The sequence below is a fragment of the Homarus americanus genome, unplaced genomic scaffold, assembly GCF_018991925.1.
Source record: "Homarus americanus isolate GMGI-L3 unplaced genomic scaffold, GMGI_Hamer_2.0 scaffold45698, whole genome shotgun sequence".
NCBI classification, from domain to species: domain Eukaryota; kingdom Metazoa; phylum Arthropoda; class Malacostraca; order Decapoda; family Nephropidae; genus Homarus; species Homarus americanus.
This window is the reverse complement of record NW_024735554.1, coordinates 13,367,526-13,394,461: the sequence shown is the minus strand read 5'-3', so window position 1 is coordinate 13,394,461 and position 26,936 is coordinate 13,367,526. Positions and strand designations below refer to the sequence as shown.

Sequence of the window (26,936 nt, the reverse complement as noted above, 5' to 3'; positions counted from 1 at the left end):
TAACCTAACCCAATCTTAATGTTTATGTTTGATACTTAAGCCCATATGACCGTATGCCAGACCCTCAGGTCATGTATTAACCCTGATGCCTCTGACTGGTCAAGAGCTACGAAGTCCCTGAAATAGATCGCTTATTCATCCCAAACTGTTCCATATAAATGTTGCACACTGTTGACAACCTCGACACGGCTCACAGGTTATGATGCAGGAGGCGTTGAATACTAAACCTTAAATACTGTATTGAGTTACGAGTACAAGTGACTTTGAATCTTCATATTAATGGGGTAAAAATTAAGACTTTTGCTCGGTTTTGTGTTTAAATAAATTTCTGAGATAACAACACAAAAAGTTTAGTGTTTTCTCGTAACAGAGCCGTAATAGTACCTGCTCCTTTAGTGATTAACATGAGCCGTAATAGTACCTGCTCCTTTAGTGATTATCATGTAGACATTCTCTTACATAATATTGAAATATATATTATCATTCCTGAAAGATCATCTATTACATTGAAGTTATACAGTTATACAAAAGTAGAAATTTGTTTGTGAATTTATATATATACACACGCACATATACTGTACACACTAACTGATTAAAACAAAGTTGATATTTTGCACAGTACAGTAAGTTGGTCACTCTCTATATCAACATAAATATAACGAACAGCGATTGAAGAAAATAATATTATCACCCAGGCTACGGCAAGGCTACGAGAACCATAGTGACACATTACCTGTAACCCCCCCCCTCCCCACACACACACATATTACCTGTAGTGTACTAGAAAAAAGTGAACTTTAATTACTTGACCTTAGATGAGAGAACTCCGCCCAGGTGTGGCGGTGAGCGGGGGTCCCGAAGGGAACTCCGGGGTTGTCTCTGTGTTAGTAACAAGTGTTTCCTCTCTACAGCGGCCTGGCCGTAGGAAATCGAGACAGGTAAGACTTTTTTTTACAAACCGCCTGCCTGCCTGTCTGTCTGTCTTCTGCTTAGCCCGAGATACCTCAAGCCTGATGTCAGGGATCTCCTGCTTGTGTCCTGGCAGGTAGAACAGTCAAACTATCTCAGTCAACAACCTTTTAGACTCTTAGCTCTCATATATATATACATTTATATGTAACCCGAATATATATATATATATATATATATATATATATATATATATATATATATATATATATATATATATATATATATATATATATATATATATATATATATATATATATATATATATGTTATTAGAGCTGTTGCCTGGCCTGATCATCATTTGTTCATCATTACTGAGTCTCATCATCCACCTGTTGACTGACTTGTTCATCACAACACTGACAGCTTCATCACAACTGTTGTATTAAAGACTCATCATAAGTCTTACAGTCGCCTCTACAACACACGTCATGAAGAACTTTTTTAATTTTTACATCAGCTTTCGTCATATACTGTATATACAGATGTATATATATATATATATATATATATATATATATATATATATATATATATATATATATATATATATATATATATATATATATATATATATATATATGAATTATGGGTTGGTTATGAGAAATATTAGTAGGCGTGTTACTGTTAACACACACACACACACACACACACACACACACACACACACACACACACACACACACACACACACACACACACACACACACACAATCTGCAGTGTCAGCATGCATTGAATTTTTTGCGCTGAAAATTTAAATTCATATGAAAAATCTATTGATATATTGAGAGAAAATAATGTTTGCTTATTTTAATCAGGCATCCTTGTGTGTGTGTGTGTGTGTGTGTGTGTGTGTGTGTGTGTGTGTGTGTGTGTGTGTGTGTGTGTGTGTATCACTTGTGTTAGTTTATTTTTACACATCATTATTTACATATCACGGCGTTTGCGGTATAATTTATACTGTTTTATAATATATTTTCTTAATGTTTTTCAAGGGTGATCATAATAGATTGGCTTTAGTGTGTGTGTGTGAGAGAGAGAGAGAGAGAGAGAGAGAGAGAGAGAGAGAGAGGTTGTTATTTGTTCAGATGATATCGAAGAGATGTTTAGCTCGATGTTCTTTTTCTTGTTTTTCTTATATTAGGTACAATTACAATTAACTACCATGTGAACAACCTCCCTCTAACTACCCTCTACACAACAATTACTATCCATTCCTTATCTACCATAATAACTCTCCCTTACACCTCCTAATCACCTATCATAATCACACCTTTATATCCCCTAACCACCACAACCTTACAATTTCTAATCACCTACAACCACCACTACCAACCACACACCATATACTTACCTACCACCAACACCACTACAACCATCCTACCCTAACGAATCACCTACCACCATTACCTCGCACTTCCTAATCACCTACCACCACCACCACTACAACCACCCTACCCTAACGAATCACCTACCACCATTACCTCGCACTTCCTAATCACCTACCACCACCACCACTACAACCAATTCTAAATTCTAACGAATCACCTACCACCATTACCTCACACCTTCCTAATCACCTACCACCACCACCACTACAACTAATCTCTACCCTAACGAATCACCTACCACTCATTACTCCTCACACCTCCTAATCACCTACCACCACCACCACTACAACCAATTCTACCCTAACGAATCACCTACCACCATTACCTCACACCTCCTAATCACCTACCACCACCACCACTACAACCACCCTACCCTAACGAATCACCTACCACCATTACCTCACACTTCCTAATCACCTACCACCACCACCACTACAACCACCCTACCCTAACGAATCACCTACCACCATTACCTCACACTTCCTAATCACCTACAACCGCCATCACCACCACAACCACTCTGCACTAACCCATTACTACCACTTCCTCTGCATGACTGGCATGATTCGAAATTCTCAATCTACCATTTTGGAATTGACTTCATTATCTCCTAAATTTATTCTCTCTCACATTTGCTCGAATTTTTTTTTATCTCATTCCCTTATTCTTATTTCCTTCATCTCGTCTTATTCTGCCTCTCCGTGTTTTATCATATTTCGTCTATTATTAATGAATTTCTCTCTATTTTCGTCATTTTTCTTTAGTCTTCGTTTAAGGATAATTGGTGATTTTTTATGTCATGTGTTTTAGTTTGTAAATATATACCAGGTAAAGATATTTCACTGATCAATTGAGAAAAAACTAACATACCTGTAAAAGTATGACCACAATATAATAATAATAATAATAATAATAATAATAATAATAATAATAATAATAATAATATAGACTGATACATTTCAATAATCAACAATATCTAAAAAAAACGGAAATCAAACGAATGGAAACTTAGAAAATCCGGAAATTTTGTCAAGAATAATTTTACCTCTACAGTGAAAAACAAAACAGCGATAATCTACGTATGTGTTTTCCTCCCTCACTCCCTGCCTCCCCCAATCTCTCCCCCCTCCCTCACTCCCTGCCTCCCCCAATCTCTCCTCCCTCACCCCCTGCCTCCCAATCTCCTCACCCCTGCCTCCCGTCCCTCACCCCTGCCCACCTCCTCCTCACCGCCTCTCGTCCTCCTCACTCCCTGCCTCCCCCAATCTCTTCCCTCCCTCACTCTGCCTCCCTAATCTCTTCCTCCCTCACTCCCCCTGCCTCCCCCACCTCCGTCACCCTGCCCCAGTCTCACCCCCTCCTCACCCCCTCCTCACTCCCTGCCTCCGTCCGCTCTCAACGTTCTATTGTCATCCAAATATCCCAGGAAAGCTTATTATCGTCACTTAATTACCTACAATACTCAATATTCACCAACAGTTACACATAGTCATTTTTCTTCACCATTTGGACACAATAACCCGAAGTCCCTCAGGGTGGTAAAAATCCAGATATTTTGTCACAATTAGCTATCTTAGTATAAATTTTCCCCTCCAGTTTGTCAAAATATGTGAATTTCCCCACTATTCCGGAAAACATTCGAAATTCTCACTGCCATTTAACTGTAAAATTGAGTTTTCCCCCACCAAGTTGGGTAAAACTCTTCATTATCCCTAAATTATCCCTAACATTTGCCTACAATACCGGTCTGACGTTCAAGTTTTTTCTCTCCTCACTAGTTATGGTCGAAGGTTTTTCTTTTCTACTATATCACAGAATATCCCCCGGCCATATTACCCTGTTACTACTTTTTTCCCCCGCCCACCTTGCTAAATTACCAGATGTTTCCCTGCGAAGCGAGTGAACAAACTTTTCTCTTTCGTTACCAAAAATTAACAATTTCCCACGACAAAAATTAACGCGGTTATCCACCACCAGTCACCAAAAATTACCAAATTATCCCCACGAGCCGGATATAAATTCCCTAAATTCCTCCCTGCCATCCAGCTGAATTATCATGTTTACCCCCGCAGCGTAGGGAAGTTTCCTTATTTCTCCCCCACAAATCAGTTAAATTGCAGAAGTTATCCCCTCCAGGCAGCAAAATGAACGGACTTTCCTCATCAGCCAACTCAAGCACATTATTTCACCAGGGAAAAACAGGTCAATTTATGACTTTTTCCTGTGTGAGAGATGAACTTTCCCACAGTGGAGGCGTTGAATAGAGTGTCTCAAAAATGTACACACACACACACACACACACACACACACACACACACACTTCTAAAACAGTGTACACAAATATACAGAATTTATTCAGAAGAGAACAATTTTTTAAGTGTATATGTTTGTCCTCTGAATTAATTATTAAGTATTTTTTATCATTAAAGTTGTATATGTTTGTTCTTAAGACAATAATAATAATAATAATAATAATAATAATAAAATAAATATAATAATATAATGTGTAAAACTCTCCGGACTTCTCAACCCACGTTTCACTATCTAACCCTTAGGCTCTTTTCTTCCTTAAAAAAAAAAAATAATAATAATAATAATAATAATAATAATAATAATAATAATAATAATAATAATAATAATAATAATAATAATAATAATAATAATAATAATAATAATAATAATAATAATAATAATAATAATAATAATAATAATAATAATAATAATAATAATAATAATAATAATAATAATAATAATAATAATAATAATAATAATAATAATAATAATAATAATAATAATAATAATAATAATAATAATAATAATAATAATAATAATAATAATAATAATAATAATAATAATAATAATAATAATTCACAGTTATTTGAGACATTTATTTGTTCCAGTTTTCAAGATATTGCTTGGAGTTGTGCGTCTTGGAGATATTACTGGCCTCTGTTAGGTTAGGTTGTGATGTTAAGTGCTCTCTTTGTTAGGTCAGATTAGGTTAGGTTAGGTTAGGTCGTAATGTTAACATATCTCTAGGTTCATAAACCTTCATATACTGCACATTGTTTTTTAACACTCAGGCAAAAACAACTTTTTCCTCGTAATGTTGTTAACTTGTGTTGTATTCCACACGGCGAGTTAATGCAGTTGTCACCAGTCATTATTTGTGTTGTTATTGTTGTTTATTTTCTTTTATAACTATGTATTATTTTACCGTATAGATGACCATTTTTAATTCTAACTTATAACCTTTACCAGAATATTGTGTTATAATCTGTCTGACTGCCTCACAAACACACTCTCTCTCTCTCTCTCTCTCTCTCTCTCTCTCTCTCTCTCTCTCTCTTTCTTTCTTTATCTCTCTCTCTCTCTCTCTCTCTCTCTCTCTCTCTCTCTCTCTCTTTCACAACTACCCATATAACCTCCACACTGTAACATAATCCTCCTCTCTCTACCCATCTTTCTTATCAAAGGAGGAAAGTTTCTCACCACTGAGCAGTTGGTTAACCTATAACTTCACTTAAGTATATAATTTAATATAGTAGATATATTCCCACTTAATAGAGAAGAAAAAAATCATTTTGTCTTCCATCACAAACAACAACGACACTCAGTTAATCTTCTGGCCTTAGCAACCGTGGAGGCTCAGACAAACAGTTCGGTTGCTAGGGGCGATAACCTACTTGGTCATCACCCTGACAACATCATAGTTTCTGGCCAAATAGTGTGTTTATGGTAGTTATTTATGGAGACTATGCTGGTGTGTGTGTATGTGTGTGTGTGTGTGTGTGTGTGTGTGTGTGTGTGTGTGTGTGTGTGTGTGTGTGTGTGTGTGTGTGTGTGTGTGGTGTGTGTGTGTGTGTGTGTGTGTGTGTGTGTGTGTGTGTGTGTGTGTGTGTGTGTGTGTGTGTGTGTGTGTGTGTGTGTGTGTGTGTGTGTGTGTGTGTGTGTGTGTGTGTGTGTGTGTGTGTGTGCGTGTCGTCAGTTGTTGATTTGGACCTTGTGTGTGAATAAAGTGAGGAAATAATTTAGTTCATTAATTAGAAGTTTCTTAACACATGATAGATTAGTTAACTATAACTTGTTGACTTGTAATAGTTTATAATAGTTTAGTCATAATGGCTTGATTTAGCTTAATTTGTGTATGGAATTTTCTCATAACTAACTATCTCAACTGGTAGCTTCGACCTCTAACCATTTATGTATTTATCAGGCATTAATTAAACCCTTTATCATTTACTCTTATTTTGCCCCGAGGATGTAAAGTTTAAATAACAATATCACTAATTAATCCAATCGAATCATTTTGGTTTGTAGGAAAAATAATGAAGGTTCTGTATCGAAAACCTCGCCCCCAGTAAACTACTTGAACCAAATCTTTAATAATCTTCTTTATGATCTCGTTATTAAGGATACAAGTTATATAATTGTTGTATTTAATAACTAATATATATTTGTAATGTTTGTGGTCTCCGGTGTTATGTTGTTTCTCCTCATGTTGTTCGACTCAGAGGCTGACTGACGCTGTTATTGTGTGTAAAGTTTATCTTTTGTTCTCAGCTGAACGACGTATATGTTCTGTAAGAGACGTGATATGTCTTGGTATTGTCAGTTATCACGTTCATCAGGTTATATCCTAACTACAGTACCACCTCACCTGCCTCGTTCTGTGTCACATTCTTTTGTTAACACATATATTTTACTTTTATTTCATCGATGATTAACAATTCTTAGCCGGAAAAAGTACAATACTGATTTAAATGAAATAATATTCGGCTGTGGATTTCACACCTCTACCTGTCTCTAATTACCGTTCCCTCGACCATGAGTGACTGATGACAGGAAGAAGAAAAAGGTGTTATAATGAACTTAATATTCACCTTTATGGGAGACATGATACCGAAGAACCATATGATCATGTTTTCTACCCTTTAGGTGACATGACTGTATCACCTTAATTTAGTTTTAGAAGCTTTGGTTTGGTCTGTGTCTCAGTAGTTGAGAGTGATAGTGGTGCATCTTATGATTAGGGTCGACATGTTTCCCCATCAACTGTGTAATAATGGTTAGCAACACTGGCCGCCTCTGTAACCCAACGTAAGGAAGATATATTTAATTATGCATGTTTACTATTTATTAATGATACTTTGTAATACCTTTTTTTAGAATATTTACAAACTATTATCTGAGAAAATTCCGGGTAAATTATTTTAAATCCAATCCAGTTTCATTGGTAAAATGTTAAATGTTTTAAATGATTTATCAGTAAAATATTTCACAATTAATGAGTTATAAATCTATGAAAATTTTCTAATTTGGCACCAGTTTAATACAGCAAGAAAAATATTGTTTGATACATCGTTATTCGACTCGGTATAGCGATGATTTATACAACATTTGCATAATCTGATTAACACATAAAAAAAGGTGTTTTACGTTACCTGGTGTAACAAAGCATTAGTTTATTTACGCATCCTTCTTGTACGATGATAAGTTAACATTAATTAGTGTTAGAGCCTCAGTTAGCAGGCAGACCTTCACGCCACCCATTACAACATTGTCATCCAGCAGGCTGGCTCGGTAACTCAGCTTAGCTTCAACATCTCCCTCAGTTACCCCTCACTTGAGATGGTTTAGCCCCTATCATGTTTTAGTTAGCATTATATAATCATTAGTTAACGCAGCTTAGTCCCAGGAGGTCTGTTTTAATTAACCTAGCTAACCCTTGTATGTCCTGTTAACAGGGAATTCTACCGTTGTTCATCCTTTTCTGTTAACTTACCCTCAGTGCCGTCTGTTAACTCCCCATTCCTCTCCACCCCCCCCCCCAAACACCCTCAGTTAACATAGTCCCCATCATGTAGGTCGCTTAGACACCAGATCATTTGTTAACCTCACTTAGTTCAGGAATCAGCAATTAACCCAACATTAATTCCCCTCCTGATATGTTAAACCAGTTAACAGGACCATATTTCCCCAGGTTATTGAGTTAACATGGCACCATCATCTTCAGGCCCTTAGTAGTTAACACAGACCAGTTCCCTATAGTTAACACAGCTCAGTTAACAAATATCACACCCATAGAGTTAACACAATTTAGCTTAATTAGTTAACTCAACATAGAGAAAATCCAATGTTAACAATCCCTCTAGATTAAATCCATTATTCAGGCCTCCTAGAGTTAACCCAGCCCTCAGCCCCTAGTGTGTTAACCACCCTCCACCTCTTACGTTAACCTGGCCCTTAGAGTTAACCCAACGTTACCTAGAGCATTGAGGTAGCCCCACCAGAATTCTTCTTAGGTAGCCATTACTATTAAAGCAGCCCCCTAGCCCCATTTTAATACAGCCTGAAAGTCATTACAATTATGATAGTTTTTAACATTAAGACAGCCCCTCCAGACCTCAGTGTCAAGGGAACCCTAACCCCCTTTTAAAGAGGTACTCAGCCCTTAGCATTAAGTCAGCCCCCACCACCAAACTCTTCCAGACCTTAGAATTAGGTAACGTCCAGCCCCTAACACTAAGGCAGCCCCCAGCATTAAAGCAGCCCCAGCATTAAGGCAGCCCCAACATTAAGGCAGCCCCAACATTAAGGCAGCCCCAACCATTAAAGCAGCCCTAGGCCATGGCACTATTCTAGACCCCTACCCATAATGATAAGGGAGTCTCCTAGCCCCTAGTCTTAAGGTAGCCCCCAACCATCAACATCAAGTTAGCCCCAACACCTAGAATCTTGCATTAAAGTCGCCTCCAGCATCATGGTAACCTCCAGCCCCTAGCATTAAGACAGTCCCAGCTTAGTCCCCAGCATTAAGGCAGCCCCCAGCACCTAGACAGCCCCATACAGGTACTGATGTCACTATCTCTCCCACAGCGAGATCTCGTCGTCCAACTTCCGTCTTCGTGAAAAAGAAATTATCGATGAGATCATTGGTCCGGCTAACTATGACAAGCGTATCCGGCCAGCCGGCGCCAACGACACCGGTAAGTGACACTTTCCCGGTATATAACGAATGACACTTTCCCGGTATATAATGGTTGTGTTGTAGTGATACAGGTGTTGAGAGAGAGAGAGATACACAACTAATAAGAGTACCTTGTTTCCCCCACAGGTCCGGCCATCGTTCACATCAACATTATGATCCGCAACGTGCAGACCATCTCTGACGTCAAGATGGTGAGTGTCTGTCTGTCTGTCTTCCCGACGTGTTACCGGAGTTTACCGGTTGCTTTCATAATTAAGAGAATAACGCATAATTATCATACCTTTCACGGAGGTTAGTTTGAGTATCAGAATATGATATTATAATACAATGAGGAATTAATATTTTTGTTCATTCAATATTCAGAAAAATGCTTAATTATTCTTTTATTTTTACTTTTTCATCAACAGGAGTACAGCATCCAGATCACCTTCAGAGAACAGTGGAACGATCACCGTCTTACCTTCAATAACATGGAAGGTGAGGGCCTTCCTAACATACCTCAGTCATTCTTCACACCTTACCTCACACACTCATCCCTCACATCCCACACTCATTAAAGGTCATCTCGAGTCACTTCCCCCTTCCTATCTCACCTCACACACTCATCAAAGGGTTACTTTTGAGTCACTGCCTATTCTCTTCCCTCACCCCTCCCCTCCCCCTAACCTCACACACTCACCAAAGGTCATCTCGAGTCATCCCCCCCCGCCCCCTCCATCAGACGTGAATATTAAATGGGCCAACATAGATTATCAAAGGGTTTAGAATCGCTTTGTGACTTTGTAATAGCTTGAAAGAATTATATTCACTCAATGAATATTTAATTACAGGACAGGTGAGAGAGAGAGAGAGAGAGAGAAGGGGGAGAGAGAGGGAAAGGGGGAGGAAGGGAAGGAAGATGGAGAGGAAGCGGGAAAGAAATGGAGAGGGAAGGGGAAGGAAATGGAGAGGGAGGGGGAAGGAAGGATACATCACCCACTACCTGTTCTCCCCCAGGTCATATACATCACCCACTACCTGTTCTCCCCCAGGTCGTATACAGTACCTGACGCTCACTGAGACAGATATGGTGTGGATGCCTGACTTGTTCTTCAAGAATGAGAAAGAAGGTCACTTTCACAAGATCATTCTACCCAACTTGTACATCCGTATCTACCCCGACGGTGGCGTCCTCTACAGTATCAGGTGAGTAGATGCTGTATTATGGTAGGGTAGATTAGTAGACGGTTTATCATGGTAGGGTAGATGGTTTATCATGGTAGGGTAGATGGTTTATCATGGTAGGGTAGATGGTTTATCATGGTAGGGTAGATGGTTTATCATGGTAGGGTAGATGGTTTATCGTGGTAGGGTAGATGGTTTATCATGTCATGGTAGATGGTTTATCATGGTAGGGTAGATGGTTTATCATGGTAGGGTAGATGGTTTATCATGTCATGGTAGATGGTTTATCATGGTAGGGTAGATGGTTTATCATGGTAGGGTAGATGGGTAGATGGTTTATCATGGTAGGGTAGATGGTTTATCATGGTAGGGTAGATGGTTTATCATGGTCGGGTAGATGGTTTATCATGGTAGGGTAGATGGGTAGATGATCATTTTCTATTATAAACACACGATAAACGCAAGAAAAAATAATAGAAAAAAATAGAAAGAAAACGAAGAACAACACAGGGGGGACATCAATAAAACGCCTCACACCCCTTATCTCTTTCTCCCTGACAGAATCTCGCTGACGCTGTCTTGCCCGATGGACTTGAAGCTGTTCCCACTAGATCGTCAGCAGTGTCAGCTCCTCATGGCTTCCTGTGAGTACTCTCTTAACATTATCTAATCTCTAAGCTAAAAAATTATGAATATTATATAGAATTATGTTTTCTTGACGCGATAGTGACGGGTTCATATTATACTGAATCATTATTTAATATCACTCTCTCCTTTCCCCCTTCCTCGGGTTCCACTCTCTCTTTCCCCTCCCCGTCCTCCACTCTCTCCTTCTCCTCCCTCGGGTTCCACGGTACCACCCCCCCCCCCCGACAGACGGATGGACGACGGAGGATTTAGTGTTTCTGTGGAAGGACGTTGAGCCCGTCCAGGTGACCAAGAAGCTTCACCTGCCACGCTTCACCCTCGAGAAGTTCATTACTGATTACTGCAACAGCAAGACCAACACAGGTCAGAGCATATTTGTTTTACTTTGTTGTCTTTCTCTCTGTCTCTCTCATTCTCTATTTGTTCTCATCTCTCTCTCTCTCTCTCTCTCTCTCTCTCTCCAAGTAGGACATCAAGGACTGTGGTTTTATTCATAAGAAATTTAACTTTATATTTCGATGATAAATGTTTGTGTCTTTCTTTATCCTGCATAATGACTCTCCCTCCCTACCTCCCCTCAATCTGTTCCCTTATCTCCTTCCCCTCACCTTTTTTCATTTCCCCTTATCTCCCCTCCCATCACCCCCTTCCTTCATCTCCCCCTCCTCTCTCCTCACCCCCCCTAATCAAACCCCACCTCCCCTCACCCCTTCATCCCCTCCTTCCGTTTGTAATTATTCATATTAATGGTTATGTTTGTAAGCACCTTCATTTATTTTCCCTCGCCCTCTCCTCCCCCTTTGGTTTCCCCTTCATTTTCCCTCCCCTTTGTTCCGAGTAAGTGGTTAATGTTGTAGGAAAGGGCTTTGGGTAAGATGATTTAATCCCTTGAGTATGATAATTTAACCCCTTGAGTAGGATGATTTGATCCCTTGAATATGATGATTTAACCCAAAGTCATTGTAATCATGAAGTTAGAACATCATGCTGAAGCGGTTGATGTCACACTCAAGGGGCTTGCCTCACACTCAAGGGGCTTGCCTCACACTCAAGGGGTTAATGCCTGTCTAAATATTTATCTGATTAAACTAGATAAGTTTTAATGACTTCTACTGATGTTTAATAATGATCAATATTACTGTCAGCTGTGAAGACGATTTTTGTCTTATGTCTAAGAAGTTATGACAGGTTAGGTTACGTAAGGTCAGGTCAGGTCAGGTCAGGTCAGGTCAGGTCAGGTTTGGCTTTGGTTGTACTTCACAAATTAACTTTATCATACACAAACTGATGCGGAAAAGTTAATACAACTCAAGTCAATCAGTAGTTACTCCTTAAAACTCTAGTTGTTTATCTATAAGTTATTACTCATTCTCAAACTTTTCTTTCAGATGAACTTATGATTTGTGATTGATGTTTAAACCCTTTTCTTCCTAAACCAATGATTTATATGTAGCCGTTCTTGTTTATATATATATATTATAATTATTCATGACTGTCTCTAAAGGTAACACTATATTACCCTTCGTCCTCTTCCTTCCTTAGGTTCGTTCACCCTTAGAGGCTCAGTTATAACACCTTTTCCATAAGTCATGTCATCTGTCTCTCTGTCCGTCGCACTATTATACAGTACTACAGACTGACACCAATGCAACACGTGGTAACATTCTTCTCACACTGAACCAAAACAAATAGTAAAAGTGACAATGATGACGTCAAGGATCATGTAGATAATACTCAGAACTGATAATAATAACAACAGTCTAACTCACAACACAGAGTCGATGCTAATTTGTTCTCAGCCAGGTAACTAACACAGGTAAACACGACCCATTAACTTGATCGACAACAAACTCTCCCTCACGGAAGGACTTGTGTAGATGGTAGTGCTGTTTAGCTCGCTGTAGCCACGCTGTCTCAGCTGTTTAGAGAGCTGTTAGATGTCTCTCTCAGCTTTTCTCTCTCAGCTTGTCTCTCAGCGTGTGACAGCTCTCCTCCTCCTCCTCTTCTCACTACCGCTATGTTGGCAGCTACAATCATTTTGTTATGTTGACGCTACACATCACATCACCTCGCCTGGTGTCTGTGTAATTGACAGCTTTGTCGATTTCACACACACACACACACACACTAAAGTGAAGGTTCCAGCACTCAACGTGTTAGTTCCCGCGTTCCTCCTCTCACCCTAAACTTGACAACAACTCAGACCGTCGTCGTCCCCTGCACACATCCAGTTGTCACGTCTCCCTCTCCCAGCCTGATAGCTCTATTCCTTCCCCAACAGGTTCCGCTTTACACACCTCCCCTCCACCACTTTACACCGTGTTCCTCTTCCCTACTGCCCTCTGCTTGACAGCTGTACCCGTTCTTTTCTTAACAGAACAGGACTCGTCCTTTGGCAGATCGCCTTCCCCCCGGGCACATACAGTAATAATTCTCATGTTCAGGTGAATACTCGTGCCTGCTGGTGGCGCTGATCTTCAAGAGAGAGTTCTCGTACTACCTCATCCAGTACTACATACCCTGCTGCATGTTGGTGATCGTGTCTTGGGTGTCCTTCTGGCTCGACCAGAACGCTGTGCCGGCCAGGGTGGCTCTGGGAGTCACCACGCTTCTCACCATGTCCACGCAGACTTCTTCCATCAACCAGTCGCTGCCTCCTGTGTCCTACACTAAGGTACCATCCTATAGCGGCCCATTTAGTAACCTTCCTTATTAACTATTGGACAGGTGAATACTGTTGTCTTCGCGTCGACGTGGTCTTCAAGAGAGAGTTCTCGCTCGTCCTCCTCCAATACTACATCCCTTGCTGTATGTTGATAACCGTGTCTTGGGTGTCCTTCTGGCTTGACCAGAACGCTGTCCTCGCGCGGGTGTCCCGGGGGGTAAACCCGCTTCTCTCTATGTCCACAAAAACCTTTCCCCAACAAACAGTCGCTGCCTCCTGTGTCCTACACCAAAGTACCTTCCTCAAACATTCCTTAGCGGCCCATTTAGTAACCTCCCTTGTTAACTATTGGACAGGTGAATACAGTTGCCTTCGCGTAGACCTGGTCTTCAAGAGAGAGTTCTCGTACTACCTCATCCAGTACTACATCCCCTGCTGTATGTTGGTGATCGTGTCATGGGTGTCCTTCTGGCTCGACCAGAACGCTGTCCCCGCGCGGGTGTCCCTGGGGGTAACCACGCTCCTGACGATGTCCACGCAGACCTCCAGTATAAACAGTACTCTGCCGCCCGTGTCCTACACCAAGGTCAATCTGTGTGTGCCCTGCATCATGTGGAGACAGGTCCTGAGAGGGTCTGAGCACCCCCGCACGCCAACACCCACGCGGCGTTGTTTGCATGTACGCCCAACTACGCCCACAACCCCCACCAGGCGCTGCCACGGCCACCTGCCCTCCCCCTCTTCTCTCCCTCCAACACCTCCTAACAGAGTCATTCAGTGTTCCCAGAAGTCCCTCCCCCGGGCGGCACTGTAGTGTACTCCTGTGTGTGTGTGTGTGCTGTGTGTGATTGTGTGTATGTATGTGTGTGTTTGGGGGTGGGGTGTACACTTGGTGCCAACATGACGTCAGCGCCGTGGGTGGTGTCAGGACCTGGGCCAACCATCGAAGCAGCTATGTACACCGGTATCAGCATGTATGACCACACCTGCCACAGATGTTCTCTACACCTCACTACCTGCTGCAGCTTCGTGGCCTTCACATGGTGTTTGGCTTATGACCGAGGCTTCACCCCTTCCCTCACTCACCCTTCCCTTCCCTCCTTTCCTTCACTCTCCCCCCATACCCCCTCACCCCCCCGTCCCACCCTCTTCCCTCACTCCTTCATATACTTCCTCTCTCACAGTACACAGATGGTATGAAATAGAGTGAACAGGAATGAATGAATATAAAGAATGTGAATTTCTCCCTCTGCCTCGGCTGCCTTAAAGTGAATGGTTGAGAGAAAGATGGAATGACAGCTATTGTGTGGTGTAAAAGACGAAGGAGAGAGAGAAAGAGGGAGAAGAGTGAGGTTGAGGGAAAGAGAGGGAGGAAAAAGACTGACAGGGTGAAAAGAGAGAGAGAGAGAGAGAGAGAGAGAGAGAGAGAGAGAGAGAGAGAGAGAGAGAGAACTGGACGATGATCAAAGTCAATGAAAAAAAAGAAGATATATTGAGGTTATAAAGGAAAATAGATGTTATGCAAGACTGACGTAGAGATGTAGATGCACTGAAGTGTTGCTCTTTCTTGGTAGGATATAGCAGTGGGTTCCGTATAGGGGCAGATGACTGTTATAGAGAGATGACTGGTATAGACAGGTGACCGGAAAAGACAGGTGACTCATAACCTTACAGCAACCTCTAACATCTACCTGGCCTCATAACCTCACCTGTCAGCCCTTCATCTACAGTAACTGTCCTTTACCTGTCAGTCCTAACACGTTCTCTCCCTCCCTCCCCTCCTCTCTCTTTTATTCCTTCCCCCCTCTCTCCCTCTCTCTCCCCTCCCCTATTCCTCCAGCAGCGACAATTACCTTTACTCAGACCCAACAGTGAGGGAAAAAATAAATCGTGTTCTTTCTTCTGTGTTCCCCGAGGCATCGCTAAGTAGACCTTTATGAGGGAAAAAATGAAAATGTTATAAAATAAAATAAAACTATAAACACCTCCTCCCCTCTCCCTCTTCTCTCCACCCCCCTTCTCTACCTCCATCACCCCCCTTCCTACCTCCCTCACCCCCCCTTCCTACCTCCCTCACCCCTTCTCACTCCCCCCCCTTCCCTACCTCCCTCACCCCCAGCCTCCTCCCTCACTGCTTCCTATGACAGTTTTGTGTTGGACGTGTTTTGTTATCGATGGGCGACTCTCTCTCTTTCTTTGTCTCTTTCTCTCTTTCTTTGTCTCCTGTTTCTTTTCTCTTTCTCTCTTTCTCTACCTCTTTGTCTCGGTTCTCTCATTCTCTGTCTCCTTTTCTCTTTAATTCATTCTACATCTACTATTTTTCTCTCTGTTTCTCGGCTACTCACCCTCAGCATCGCTTCTGGATACACTCTCACCTGTGCTATGGTTATATCCTCGCCCGCCGCCCTGCTCCCTCCCCCCCCGCCGCGTCCCCACCTCCCCTGGCAGCTGTATGCATGCTTGCTCCTCCATCAAAAATTCCCCCTCCTTCTCTCCCCTCCCCCCCCGCGACTCATCACCACCATCACTACCCCCACGCTGTACGACTCTGCTCTTTAACTCCCTCATAATAAAGGGTTTTTTGTTTTTCTTAAGCTTTCTCTTGTTGGAGTTCATGTAAGTCTCTCTTACTCTCAGTTTCTCTCTCTCGGTGTTCTGTCTGTTTCTCTCTCTCTCTCTCTTTCTGCGTTCTGTTTGTTTCTCTATCTCTCTCTCTTTTAGTCTCTGTTTCTCTCCCTTCCTCTCTCTCTCTCTCTCTAGCTTTGTAATATTGATGTTAAGGCTTTCAGTGGTGGATATATTACATGTTTTATTTAATGATTGACTCGAGGAGCCATCCATCAATAGTAATGTTTCTGTGACCATAAATATTTTACTCCAGTGCGCTGTTGAGAGAGCCCGGAGAGGTAGGTGATGGTGGCGGTGGTGTTGTGGCTGGTCACCAGGACTTGACCCTTGTCTCGCCTTCCCCCTCCCTGCAGGCCATCGACGTGTGGACCGGTGTGTGTCTCACCTTCGTCTTCGGGGCGCTGTTGGAGTTCGCGCTCGTCAATTACGCCTCGCGGTCCGATAAACACCGCGAGAAACTGAAGGAGAAACTGAAGGAACAAAAGAAGCAGTGGGAGGCGGAACACGCTGCTGCTATTGAAGCTGCCATGCAGGAGCAGGTAGAGGACGGCCACACCTTCGCCATGGTGAGTAGGAGGAGCTGCGCCAAGAGTGGGACTGAACGGTACCGGAACACCTGCTGTAGGGAGACTCATTAGGCGGGTCTTGATGTTCACTTGTTTTTGAACTTGTAGATAGAGCGTTAATGTCTTTCCTCCTTCCCTCCACGTCCCCTTCTCTCCCTCACTCCCTCCACGTCCCCTTCTCTCCCTCACTCCTTCCACGTCCCCTTCTCTCCCTCACTCCCTCCACGTCCCCTTCTCTCCCTCACTCCCTCCACGTCCCCTTCTCTCCCTCACTGCCTCCCTCCACGTCCCCTTCTCTCCCTCACTCCCTCCGTCCCCTTCTCTCCCTCACTGCCTCCCTCCACGTCCCCTCCTCTCCCTCACTCCCTCCACGTCCCCTTTCTCCCTCTCCTCCACGTCCCCTTCTCTCCCTCACTGCCTCCTCCACGTCCCTCTTCTCTCCTCACTGCCTCCCTCCACGTCCCCTCACCTTCTCTCCCTCACTGCCTCCCTCCACGTCCTCTCCCTCACTGCCTCCCTCCACGTCCCCTTCCTCCCTCACTGCCTCCTCCACGCCTCCACGTCCCTTCTCTCCCTCACTGCCTCCCTCCACGTCCCCTTCTCCCTCACTGCCTCCCTCCACGTCCCCTTCTACCCCTCACTGCCTCCCTCCACGTCCCCTTCTACCCCTCACTGCCTCCACGTCCCCTTCTCTCCCTCACTGCCTCCCTCCACGTCCCCTTCTCTCCCTCACTCCCTCCACGTCCCCTTCTCTCCCTCACTGCCTCCCTCCACGTCCCCTTCTACCCCTCACTCCAACATCAAGGTGATAAATGAAATAGAATACAGTTGTAGGTGTTAGTGAAGGCAACAGCGGATGACACAGTTTTATTATGTACGTTCCGGCACCATTGAGTCTCTAGTTGTGGTTTATTTCACTGTTTGTGTCTGCCTGTTTGTTTGTTTGTTTGTTTGTTTGTGTTTTTTTCACGCTCACATCTTGAGAATGTACTGATAACTGCTTCAAGAGATAGTAACGAGATGCAAGTTTACCTTTACAAAGTGTACCGCCCCTCCCCACCCCCCTCCCCCGCACGCCCTCTGATAACTCCTGTATTAGAAACCCTTTGACCACGCCCGTAGATTTAGAGAGCAATAAAAGAGAGAAAGAGAGAGAGGAGAGAGTGGGTAGCAGGGTTAGCGGTGTTCCATGTAGAGTTTATTCTAAAGGGTATTTCAAATCTTGCCCTATCCAGCCGGCCTCACCGCCTCGGCCTCGTCGCTTCATGGATCTACTTATCGCTAAGACGGTAAGTAAGTGTGGACGAGGAGCGGGATGACTTCCCACTGTACTGTACTGAACTGTTCTGTACTGCACTGTACTGTACTGTACTGCACTGTACTGTACTGTTCTGTACTACACTGTACTGTACTGTTCTGTACTGTACTGTACTGTACTGCACTGTACTGTACTGTACTGTACTGTACTGTACTGAACTGTTCTGTACTGCACTGTACTGTACTATACTACACTGTACTGTACTGCAGTGTACTGTACTGTACTGTACTACACTGTACTGTACTGCATTGTACTGCACTGTACTGTACTGTGGTGCAGCTCTTGTACAACAATGATAAACATCTCTTAGTCTCTATTAGCACACTTTCTTTATCTCTCTTAGTTAACATATTTTTATTGGTAAGCGAGAGGAGTAGATGTTGTTTGCTTGTGCCTGGCCTCCTGAAGGTGAAGAGTAGCCTCATCACTAGTTGTAACACGCCAGCCAATAGATTCACCTGTTAGTATATGTTGAGTGTGTGGTGTGAGGTAAGCCGCCTGCCCAGCCTACCACGCTCTTGTACAGTCGCCTCCAGGCATGTTGTTACCTCCTACCATGCCTCCTTTGCTCATGTGGCAATGTCGCACTATTTGAGTAACTAGGGAACTGTTTGATAGGACTGTTTCTAGTCGCATGAGCAAGGGAGGTATGTTGGAGGTAACAACACACCTGGAAGTGACTGTAGATACCTGATAGCTAGGAGATGGGGGCATGTGAAACTCAAGGGGTGATCAAAAAGTTCGGTGAATGGTACCTCTACCAAGGAATGAGTGAATAGTGGTTAGGTCTGTGGAGGGGATTACATCAACCACCCTCCAAGTTGCCACCAGCCACAACACACCATTACAGTATGGGCCAGGGTCAGAGGCAACTGATGCATTTGTAGAAATATGAAATTTTGAGCAACATTCAAACATGAAATTTTGCTTTAAGCTTGGCAAAACGGCAACAAAAACACACAACACGCTTGTATAGGTTTAAGCAGACAAAGCTGTGAGCAAGAAGACTGTTTTCAAGTGGTTGAAACACTTTTGGGGAGGAAATCAGTCACTGGATGATGAGAAAAGAAGTGGTCACCCATCAACAGCACGAACAGAGGACATCATTCAAGTCAGCAATCTCATCCTAGCAGACCAACGTCTAACCATTTGTGATAATGTGGAAAAGATCAGACTTTTCTTTGGTTGTGTTCAGGCCATACTTACAGGTGACTTGAACAGAGACATGTCAGAGAGAAATTTGCTCCACACATCCTCACAGATGACCAAAAAGAAAGGAACATCTTCATTTCCTCCATCTTGCTTGATCAATGCATTTTGGATCCAACATTCTTATCGCAGATGACAATGAGTGATGAGTCTTAGATTTACGACTATGACCCAGAAACCAAAGCGCAGAACTCCTGGTGGAAGACACCATCATCACCGAGATCAAAAAAGCATGTCAGTCGAGATCACGAGTGGAGGTCATACTGATTTTTTTTTCTTTTTTGTTTGTGGAAGGAAAGGTGCACACAGACTTTCTCCCTAGAGGTGCTACTGTTAATGTGGCTTTTTACCTAGATGTTTTGAAAGGTATGTGTGAGGCAGTCAGACGGAAAAGACATGAGAAGTGTAACAGCTGGTGGCTCCTCCACCATGATAATGTCCCTAGTCACACGACGCTCTTTAACCAGCAATTTTTGGCAGAGAAAAACATTCCTTTCGTCTCACATCCACCTTATTCGTCTGATTTGGCACCTTGTGACTTCTGGCTGTTCCTCAAACTGAAACGCATGATGACAGGGAATCGCTATGACATGATCGGGGATATGCAATCCAAGGTGACAACCCTTCTAAAGGAGATCAACAAGGAGGGCGTCCAGCAATGTTTCCAACAGCGGCAAGAAAGGTGGAGAAAATGTGTGTGTGTGAGTGGAGTACTTAGAAGGGGATAAATGAAGTACGTGACTAATGATCAATAAAATGGTATTTTCCTAACATTCACCAAACTTTTTGATCTCCACTTGCACACACACACACACACACATATATATATATATATATATATATATATATATATATATATATATATATATATATATATATATATATATATATATATATATATATATATATATATATATATATGACACTGGGAGAATAGCACGATATTACACTATGCACCAGCAGTTGTGAAGCGAAATAACTCCAGCCAGTAGTACTAACCCAGCTAACCTATCTTAACCTGCCCTAATCTATCCTAACCTAACCAAATATAGCCTGTCCTAACAAAACCTAACCAATCCTAACGTAACATAACGTAACGTAACGTAACCTAACCTAACCTAACCTAACCAATCCTAACGTAACGTAACGTAACCTAACCTAACCTAACCTAACCTAACCAATCCTAACGTAACATAACGTAACGTAACCTAACCTAACCTAACCAATCCTAACGTAACGTAACGTAACCTAACCTAACCTAATCCCCTAATCACTCATGGCTTTATATTTTGGCCCCAGAAGATAAAGGAAATTTGTATTATAAGAGTTAATTCTCCATTGGTCTCACCTATGTGTCACCTGCCCGTTTGTTTACCTGTTGTGCTGTTCTAACTCATACCTGTTGGTCTAATTACTACAGTACATCCCCTTAATACCTGCATTGGTGTTTATAAATCACTCTCCCACACCAACAACTCAACATATCATTGTACACTTCTTTCTGGTGTTGACTCCTGCAGAAGCCGTTGGTGTCACGTCATAACGGAGGTATGGGAGCAGAGAAAGGCCGCCCTTGTGAGATCCACCTACAGGCCCCGAGGAAGAACTGCTGCAGGACGTGGCTCTCTAAGTTCCCTACACGAAGTAAGCGCATTGACGTTATCTCCCGCATCACCTTCCCCCTCGTCTTCGCCTTCTTCAACATGGCCTATTGGAGCACTTATCTCTTCACCGAGGAGGAGGAGGAGAACCCCAAGTAAACAAACAGGTGAGAGAACATAAATTCTTGGTGGGTTATATAATAGAGTAATCTAAGAGAAGATGATGATATTATAATGACAAAATATGTTAATTATCTCCAGGTATCGAGAGAGTAATTTATACTCGATCCAGAAGTAATCTCAATGTTAACACGAGGCAGGATTTTTTGTTCTGCCAATTTCAACACATATTTTGCGGCCCCAGTTTCCTTATCATTCGCCGCTCCTCCTGAACCACGAATTCCGAGTCAGACTCGTGAATCCGAAGCATTTAAGGACAGAATAATGTGTCAGTCTTCTACTTTAGGTTCACGAGTCTGAATCACGGGCTTCGTGGTTCAGGGGGAGGGACGATATAATTAAGTTTACCTGAGTTTCTCAGTAAAAAAAAAAATCTTCTTCAACAGGTAAATCTTTACATCCTCAACATCAAGACTCCAAAATATTTGGTCTATTGGTGACCTGAAACACGGCTGACTGGACCTACACCTAACTGTAAATCTGGAGGACTGTAAACATAGATGACTGCAACATAAGTAACTGGAAATCCCGATAAATGGAAGGTGAATCAACAGAGGAATACATTGATTGGGACCCGAGGATCATTGGACTGTTATTGACTACAGTTATAAACAAGTATGACTGTGACTCTACACCGACGACTGTATCCCTGGGTGACTGGATAACAAGAATCCTAAAGAGATTTAACCAAGAATAACTAAGGGAACTGAACCACTAGTTGACTGTATCCCTGGATGACTGACTGCCCGGACCTCTGAGATATCCTTCAAGCAAGAATAAATCCACACTTAATGGATCCCGGGAACTGAAAACAAACAATGGCTTAAATGACGATATGGATCTAACTATTAATGAGGAAAAATCACCGCCACCCTCCTCCTCAACACCTGCCAAGAGCATAACGCCTCTGAGGATCCAACAAGTAATGTGAGACTAAGGCGGGACTCGACCAACTCCTTACGAGAACGACAACATTTGAAAATCTGTGAATACGGATTTCTTTACTGAGTCACCGTTAAAGACCTCACAGAAGGATGTAATAGTAAAGAACAAAGAGATACGTAATTCATCTATCAAGAGCGAGATTTTTATGACTATGTCCCCCATGCATGCATCAGGTACTATACAGTCGAGGTCAAAAGTTCGTTTCCTCCCAAACTTAAGCTGTATCGACCCCAAATGAGATCAAACAAAACACCCGCATCAGATGGCAGTCAGGGCCAGTAATTCAGCTCGGAGACTCATTCCTGTGACTTAGTTCCACCACAGGAAGAGAACTTTTGTCCTCGACTGTATATTGTGATCTGAAACTTGGACTTAAATAAAAAAAGACAAATTTTCCATAGTTTAGGTGGTTTGTGATTTACTAATGTCTTTAAGTATTATGAAATAGAAATAAAAATCAAAGAGACGAACAGTAAGAATAAAGATAAGTAAGTTGAGTACAATTCAGTGCTTTAATTTTAGCTTTGTAAAATATAAACATTATATACATATATAAACATTATTAAAAGCGGAAGTTTACGAAAATTCATGGTGAAATGAAAAACAAATTGAGTTCTTGGTGTTTATAACCACTGCATGTGATATTTCAATCAAAAGTGTGAAAAATACCAAACTAGGTTAGAAATTAAGAGAATAATAACTATGCCCTAATTGCTTGTTAATTAGCAGTATACCTGAAGTTGACGCAAGCTCTTAAGCGCTTTAATGATGGCAATAAGCTCTATCACAAAAGTCCTAATTATAAACAAAACTACACGTGAGGTTTGGCCCTCTGAGTTACAGAAATAAAAACGAAAAAAAAAGTAAAAAAAATGGTAATATAAAGTGAAAAGCTATTTTAAGATATTTTGTTGTTTTTTCCTTGTATTTCGGTAATTGTTTTTTGTTTATATCTTCAGGGGGTAAAGTGTAACATGTTATTGGTGAACTATCGCCATAAACCTACCTCACTATATATGGAATATCTAACATCAATAAGACATGTCAACATAACTTGTCTCTTTGTTTTGCTTCAAGTACAACAACATTAATAATGACAAATGTGATTCGTGTCAACTCTGAGATAGTTGTAGTCTCTCTGCTGTTAATAAAGGATAATGAGACTTTCAGTATTGTAATATCTGTTAAGTGTAATTGTCTCACGAGCTGGCCAGTGTTGGAAGATGTACCACAAACCAATTTTTTTTTTAAAGATTAACCTAACCTAACCTGACTTAAGCTAAGCTAACCTAACCTAACCTGACTTAAGCTAAGCTAACCTAACAATAATACTCTAGGTTATGTTAGGTTTGTTTAGACTAGGTTCATGTTGCTTTCCTCCAAGGTAAAAAAAATAAAAATAAATAAATTCTGACAAAATCTAATTGGCCAACGTTCGTGGTACTTTCCCAACACTGGTCGTCCTAATTGGCCAACGTTCGTGGTACTTTCCCAACACTGGTCGTCCTAATTGACCTACGTTCGTGGTACTTTCCCAAACATTGGTCGTCCTAATTGGCCTACGTTCGTGGTACTTCCCCAACATTGGTGGTCCTAATTGACCTACATTCGTGGTACTTTTCCAACACTGGTCGTCCTGTTCATACTCCTGTGTACATTCTCAGCTCAACTCATAGCATTATTTACACACCTTAATAAATGAAAATAAATCATCTTTTTTCATCTATTCAAACTTGCATAATAATAACATCTTTCATCAGTATTATTGTAAATGGTGATAAATGGGGGAGGGGTTCATATCTGTCTGTCTGTCTGTCTGTTTGTTCATAGGTCAGCTCTTGTCAAAACTCTTTAATTATAGAGTTGTGTAAAAAGTATATACATATATGTGTGTAACTTGTACATTATTGATACTGTGTTGTGATGTGACTTATGGAGTGATGATGATGATGATGATGATGATGATGATGATGATGATGATGATGATGATAATAGTGACCGATTTATTGCCCAGACATAAGAAGTTCAGATTGTGTTAGGATAAAGCAGCAATAATAATGACGAGAATAAAACTGGGGGTGACGGCGATGGTGATTATGATGGATATGACAATGGTGATGATAGTGATGACTACAATGAGGAGAATTATAATAATGATGATGAAGATTTTGATGATGATAATGGTTATAGTGATGATAGTGATGACTGGTCACACTATATCATCAGATGAATATGACTGACCTTAATAGTGATGAAAGCAATGTTTACAAAGATAAAAATCATTATCATGATTAGAAAATAAAGTGAAAGGACATATATTAAGGATGATGATATTGACAATGATGATAATGATGATGGTGATGATGATGATATTGACAATGATGATGGCGATGTTGAAGACGATAGAGATGATGATGATGATGATGATAGTGACCTGAAATTGTAGTAAGAAACAGAACTTAATAATGACAGACACCGGACCTCATCAGTGAAAATTCTTCGACAGGATGGAGAGACGCCCTTGAGTATATCAAATTTAAAATGGTTCCTTGAAACATTGTCCCCCAGTCACTCGAGAAGGGAGACTGAAATAAGAGGATGCTGTACCACGGACGTCACCCAAAACACGTTATTGTAAAGGTGTTGGAAACTATTTACGTAATTTATATAGATTTTAGTCAAGATATTGTAAATGAACAAACTGGAAAACTCACAAGACTGAAATATGTAAATTAGTGAGTGAAAACAAAAGGTGTGTACGAAATAAATCAATAATAATTATAAAAACGAAATATTGTGAAAAAAAAAGATAGATAGATAATTAAAAGAAAAAAACCGGAAATTGATGCCATCGTTGGAAAAATAAATTATTATTAAAATACTGATAATGAAAAGTAATGGAAGTGCGATTCTCAAAACTTTAGCCATGGACGAGGTGGAAACGATAAGAAGGAAGACAAACATATGACCGACTGCATCACTGTTCAGATTATTATGAAGAATATTGCACTGCCGAATAAGATGGTAACTCCTATGGTGGTCGGTCTCTCTTCCTACAAGGTTTTCTCTCACTCCAAAATCGCTTGTTACTTGGCCTCAAAATCTCCCTCACTCTTACTCTAGTCATCCTAGTCTTATTATTAAACCTTTATGGCCTTGATCCTCTAAGTGTGGTGAACCTTCAGTGCTCATCATGGCACTCTCATGACTGCTGTGCATGGCAGGTCAAGGTGGGGCTTAAGTCTCGACCCTTGTAATCCAGCCTTTGTTTACTGGTCACTCAGAGGGCTTAGCATATTGGCCACTCAGAGAGCTTGACATACAGGCCACTCAGAGAGCTTGACATACAGGCCACTCAGAGAGCTTGACATACAGGCCACTCAGAGAGCTTGACATACTGGCCACTCAGAGAGCTTGACATACAGGCCACTCAGAGAGCATGATACCAGTTGTGTTTACACTTGGAGGCCAAATTGATGTGGCTGAGTGTTGACCATATTTACTGGGCCAAGGACCTTCAATATTTTAATGATGTCTTTACCTCTCCTGCCATCATCCAAAAGAAGAGAATCTGTCAAAGGATTATGCATCTCTATCTTGACTTTATTCAGATATTATACACGTTTAATTAACTCACTCTTAAGTTAATCAAAGTTAAAAACAGATAAATTTAACGTTTAATTCAGATACACAATAAATTTCACGTATATTTTTACACCCTTTGAAGGATAGCTTTGGATGCAGATAGGAATATCTTCAGCTAAGCCAATTATCTCCAAGTATAAATGATAGTTATGATTCAACGTTCGCTTTTTCTAGGGAAGGAATAAAAATAAATAATAATAAAAATACAAAGATAAGAATAGAGCAAATTTTGATAGAGCGCCGAGGCCATTTTGTGTGTGTGTGTGTGTGTGTGTGTGTGTGTGTGTGTGTGTGTGTGTGTGTGTGTGTGTGTGTGTGTGTGTGTGTGTGTGTGTGTGTGTGTCTGTGTGTGTGTGTGTGTGTGTATGTAAGAGGTTAGGATGAAGCTGGCTGGTTGACTGGTACATTAAGCTGGGTAGAACTAAACATTGACCTTAGAGAAGAAAAAAGCAAACAGTGCAGAAAATAATGGTAGATTCCTCTCAAAAGTCACAGCCAATAAGCTTTCTCTATAGGACCTTAGTAAGAGTATCACTAACTCACTCTTGTTGTGTAAAAGACATTTGTTAATAGACGTTTTCTTATCTTCCTTTTTCTTGTGAGGTTAATTAAGGTTTAAAGTGATAATATAATAGTGAATCTAATTTATTTCTTTACGGTAATATACCATAGAATATATATAATAGTGATAACTCCTCCTGCCTCTTGTAGTTTAGGAAAGATTAATATTTGAGGGTTAGTGTTGTTGATCTTATTCTTCTCCTTATTCCTCATCCTCCTCTCTCTCTCTCTCTCTCTGTCGCTCCCTTATCCCATCCCCACTCTGCTTCCCTCACACACTCACTCCTTTGTCACCCACCACCCTCTTACCCTCCCTATCACCCTCCTTTGTCGACCCTTCCTCACCTCTTTCTCCCACCTTCCCTCATCCTCCCCTCATCTCATCTTCTCTCTCCTCCCCTAACCCTCTTACCCTCCCTATCTCCCTCCTTTGTCGACCCTTCCTCACCTCTTT

At 41.5% G+C, this 26,936-nt stretch overlaps 1 protein-coding gene across 5 annotated transcripts in view; it reads left to right on the top strand.

Moving 5' to 3' along the window:
* The window catches only part of LOC121871537 (glutamate-gated chloride channel-like), a 141,636-nt gene extending 116,573 nt beyond the window's left edge, over positions 1 to 25,063 (top strand). For 2 of the 5 annotated variants that reach the window (XM_042373973.1, XM_042373977.1), the window contains 12 exons: positions 912 to 938; positions 9,241 to 9,350; positions 9,479 to 9,543; positions 9,760 to 9,829; positions 10,384 to 10,537; positions 11,078 to 11,160; positions 11,393 to 11,527; positions 13,609 to 13,838; positions 16,811 to 17,023; positions 18,259 to 18,312; positions 21,071 to 21,318; positions 21,718 to 25,063. In XM_042373973.1, the coding sequence (XP_042229907.1) occupies positions 912 to 938; positions 9,241 to 9,350; positions 9,479 to 9,543; positions 9,760 to 9,829; positions 10,384 to 10,537; positions 11,078 to 11,160; positions 11,393 to 11,527; positions 13,609 to 13,838; positions 16,811 to 17,023; positions 18,259 to 18,312; positions 21,071 to 21,310 (1,381 nt within the window). In that variant the 3' untranslated portion in view covers positions 21,311 to 21,318; positions 21,718 to 25,063. Of the gene's footprint in view, positions 1 to 911; positions 939 to 9,240; positions 9,351 to 9,478; positions 9,544 to 9,759; positions 9,830 to 10,383; positions 10,538 to 11,077; positions 11,161 to 11,392; positions 11,528 to 13,608; positions 13,839 to 14,185; positions 14,416 to 16,810; positions 17,024 to 18,258; positions 18,313 to 21,070; positions 21,319 to 21,717 lie in introns of all 5 variants that reach the window. The other 3 variants (XM_042373972.1, XM_042373974.1, XM_042373976.1) reach the window with 3 other exon arrangements.
* Positions 25,064 to 26,936: the final 1,873 nt, after the last annotated feature.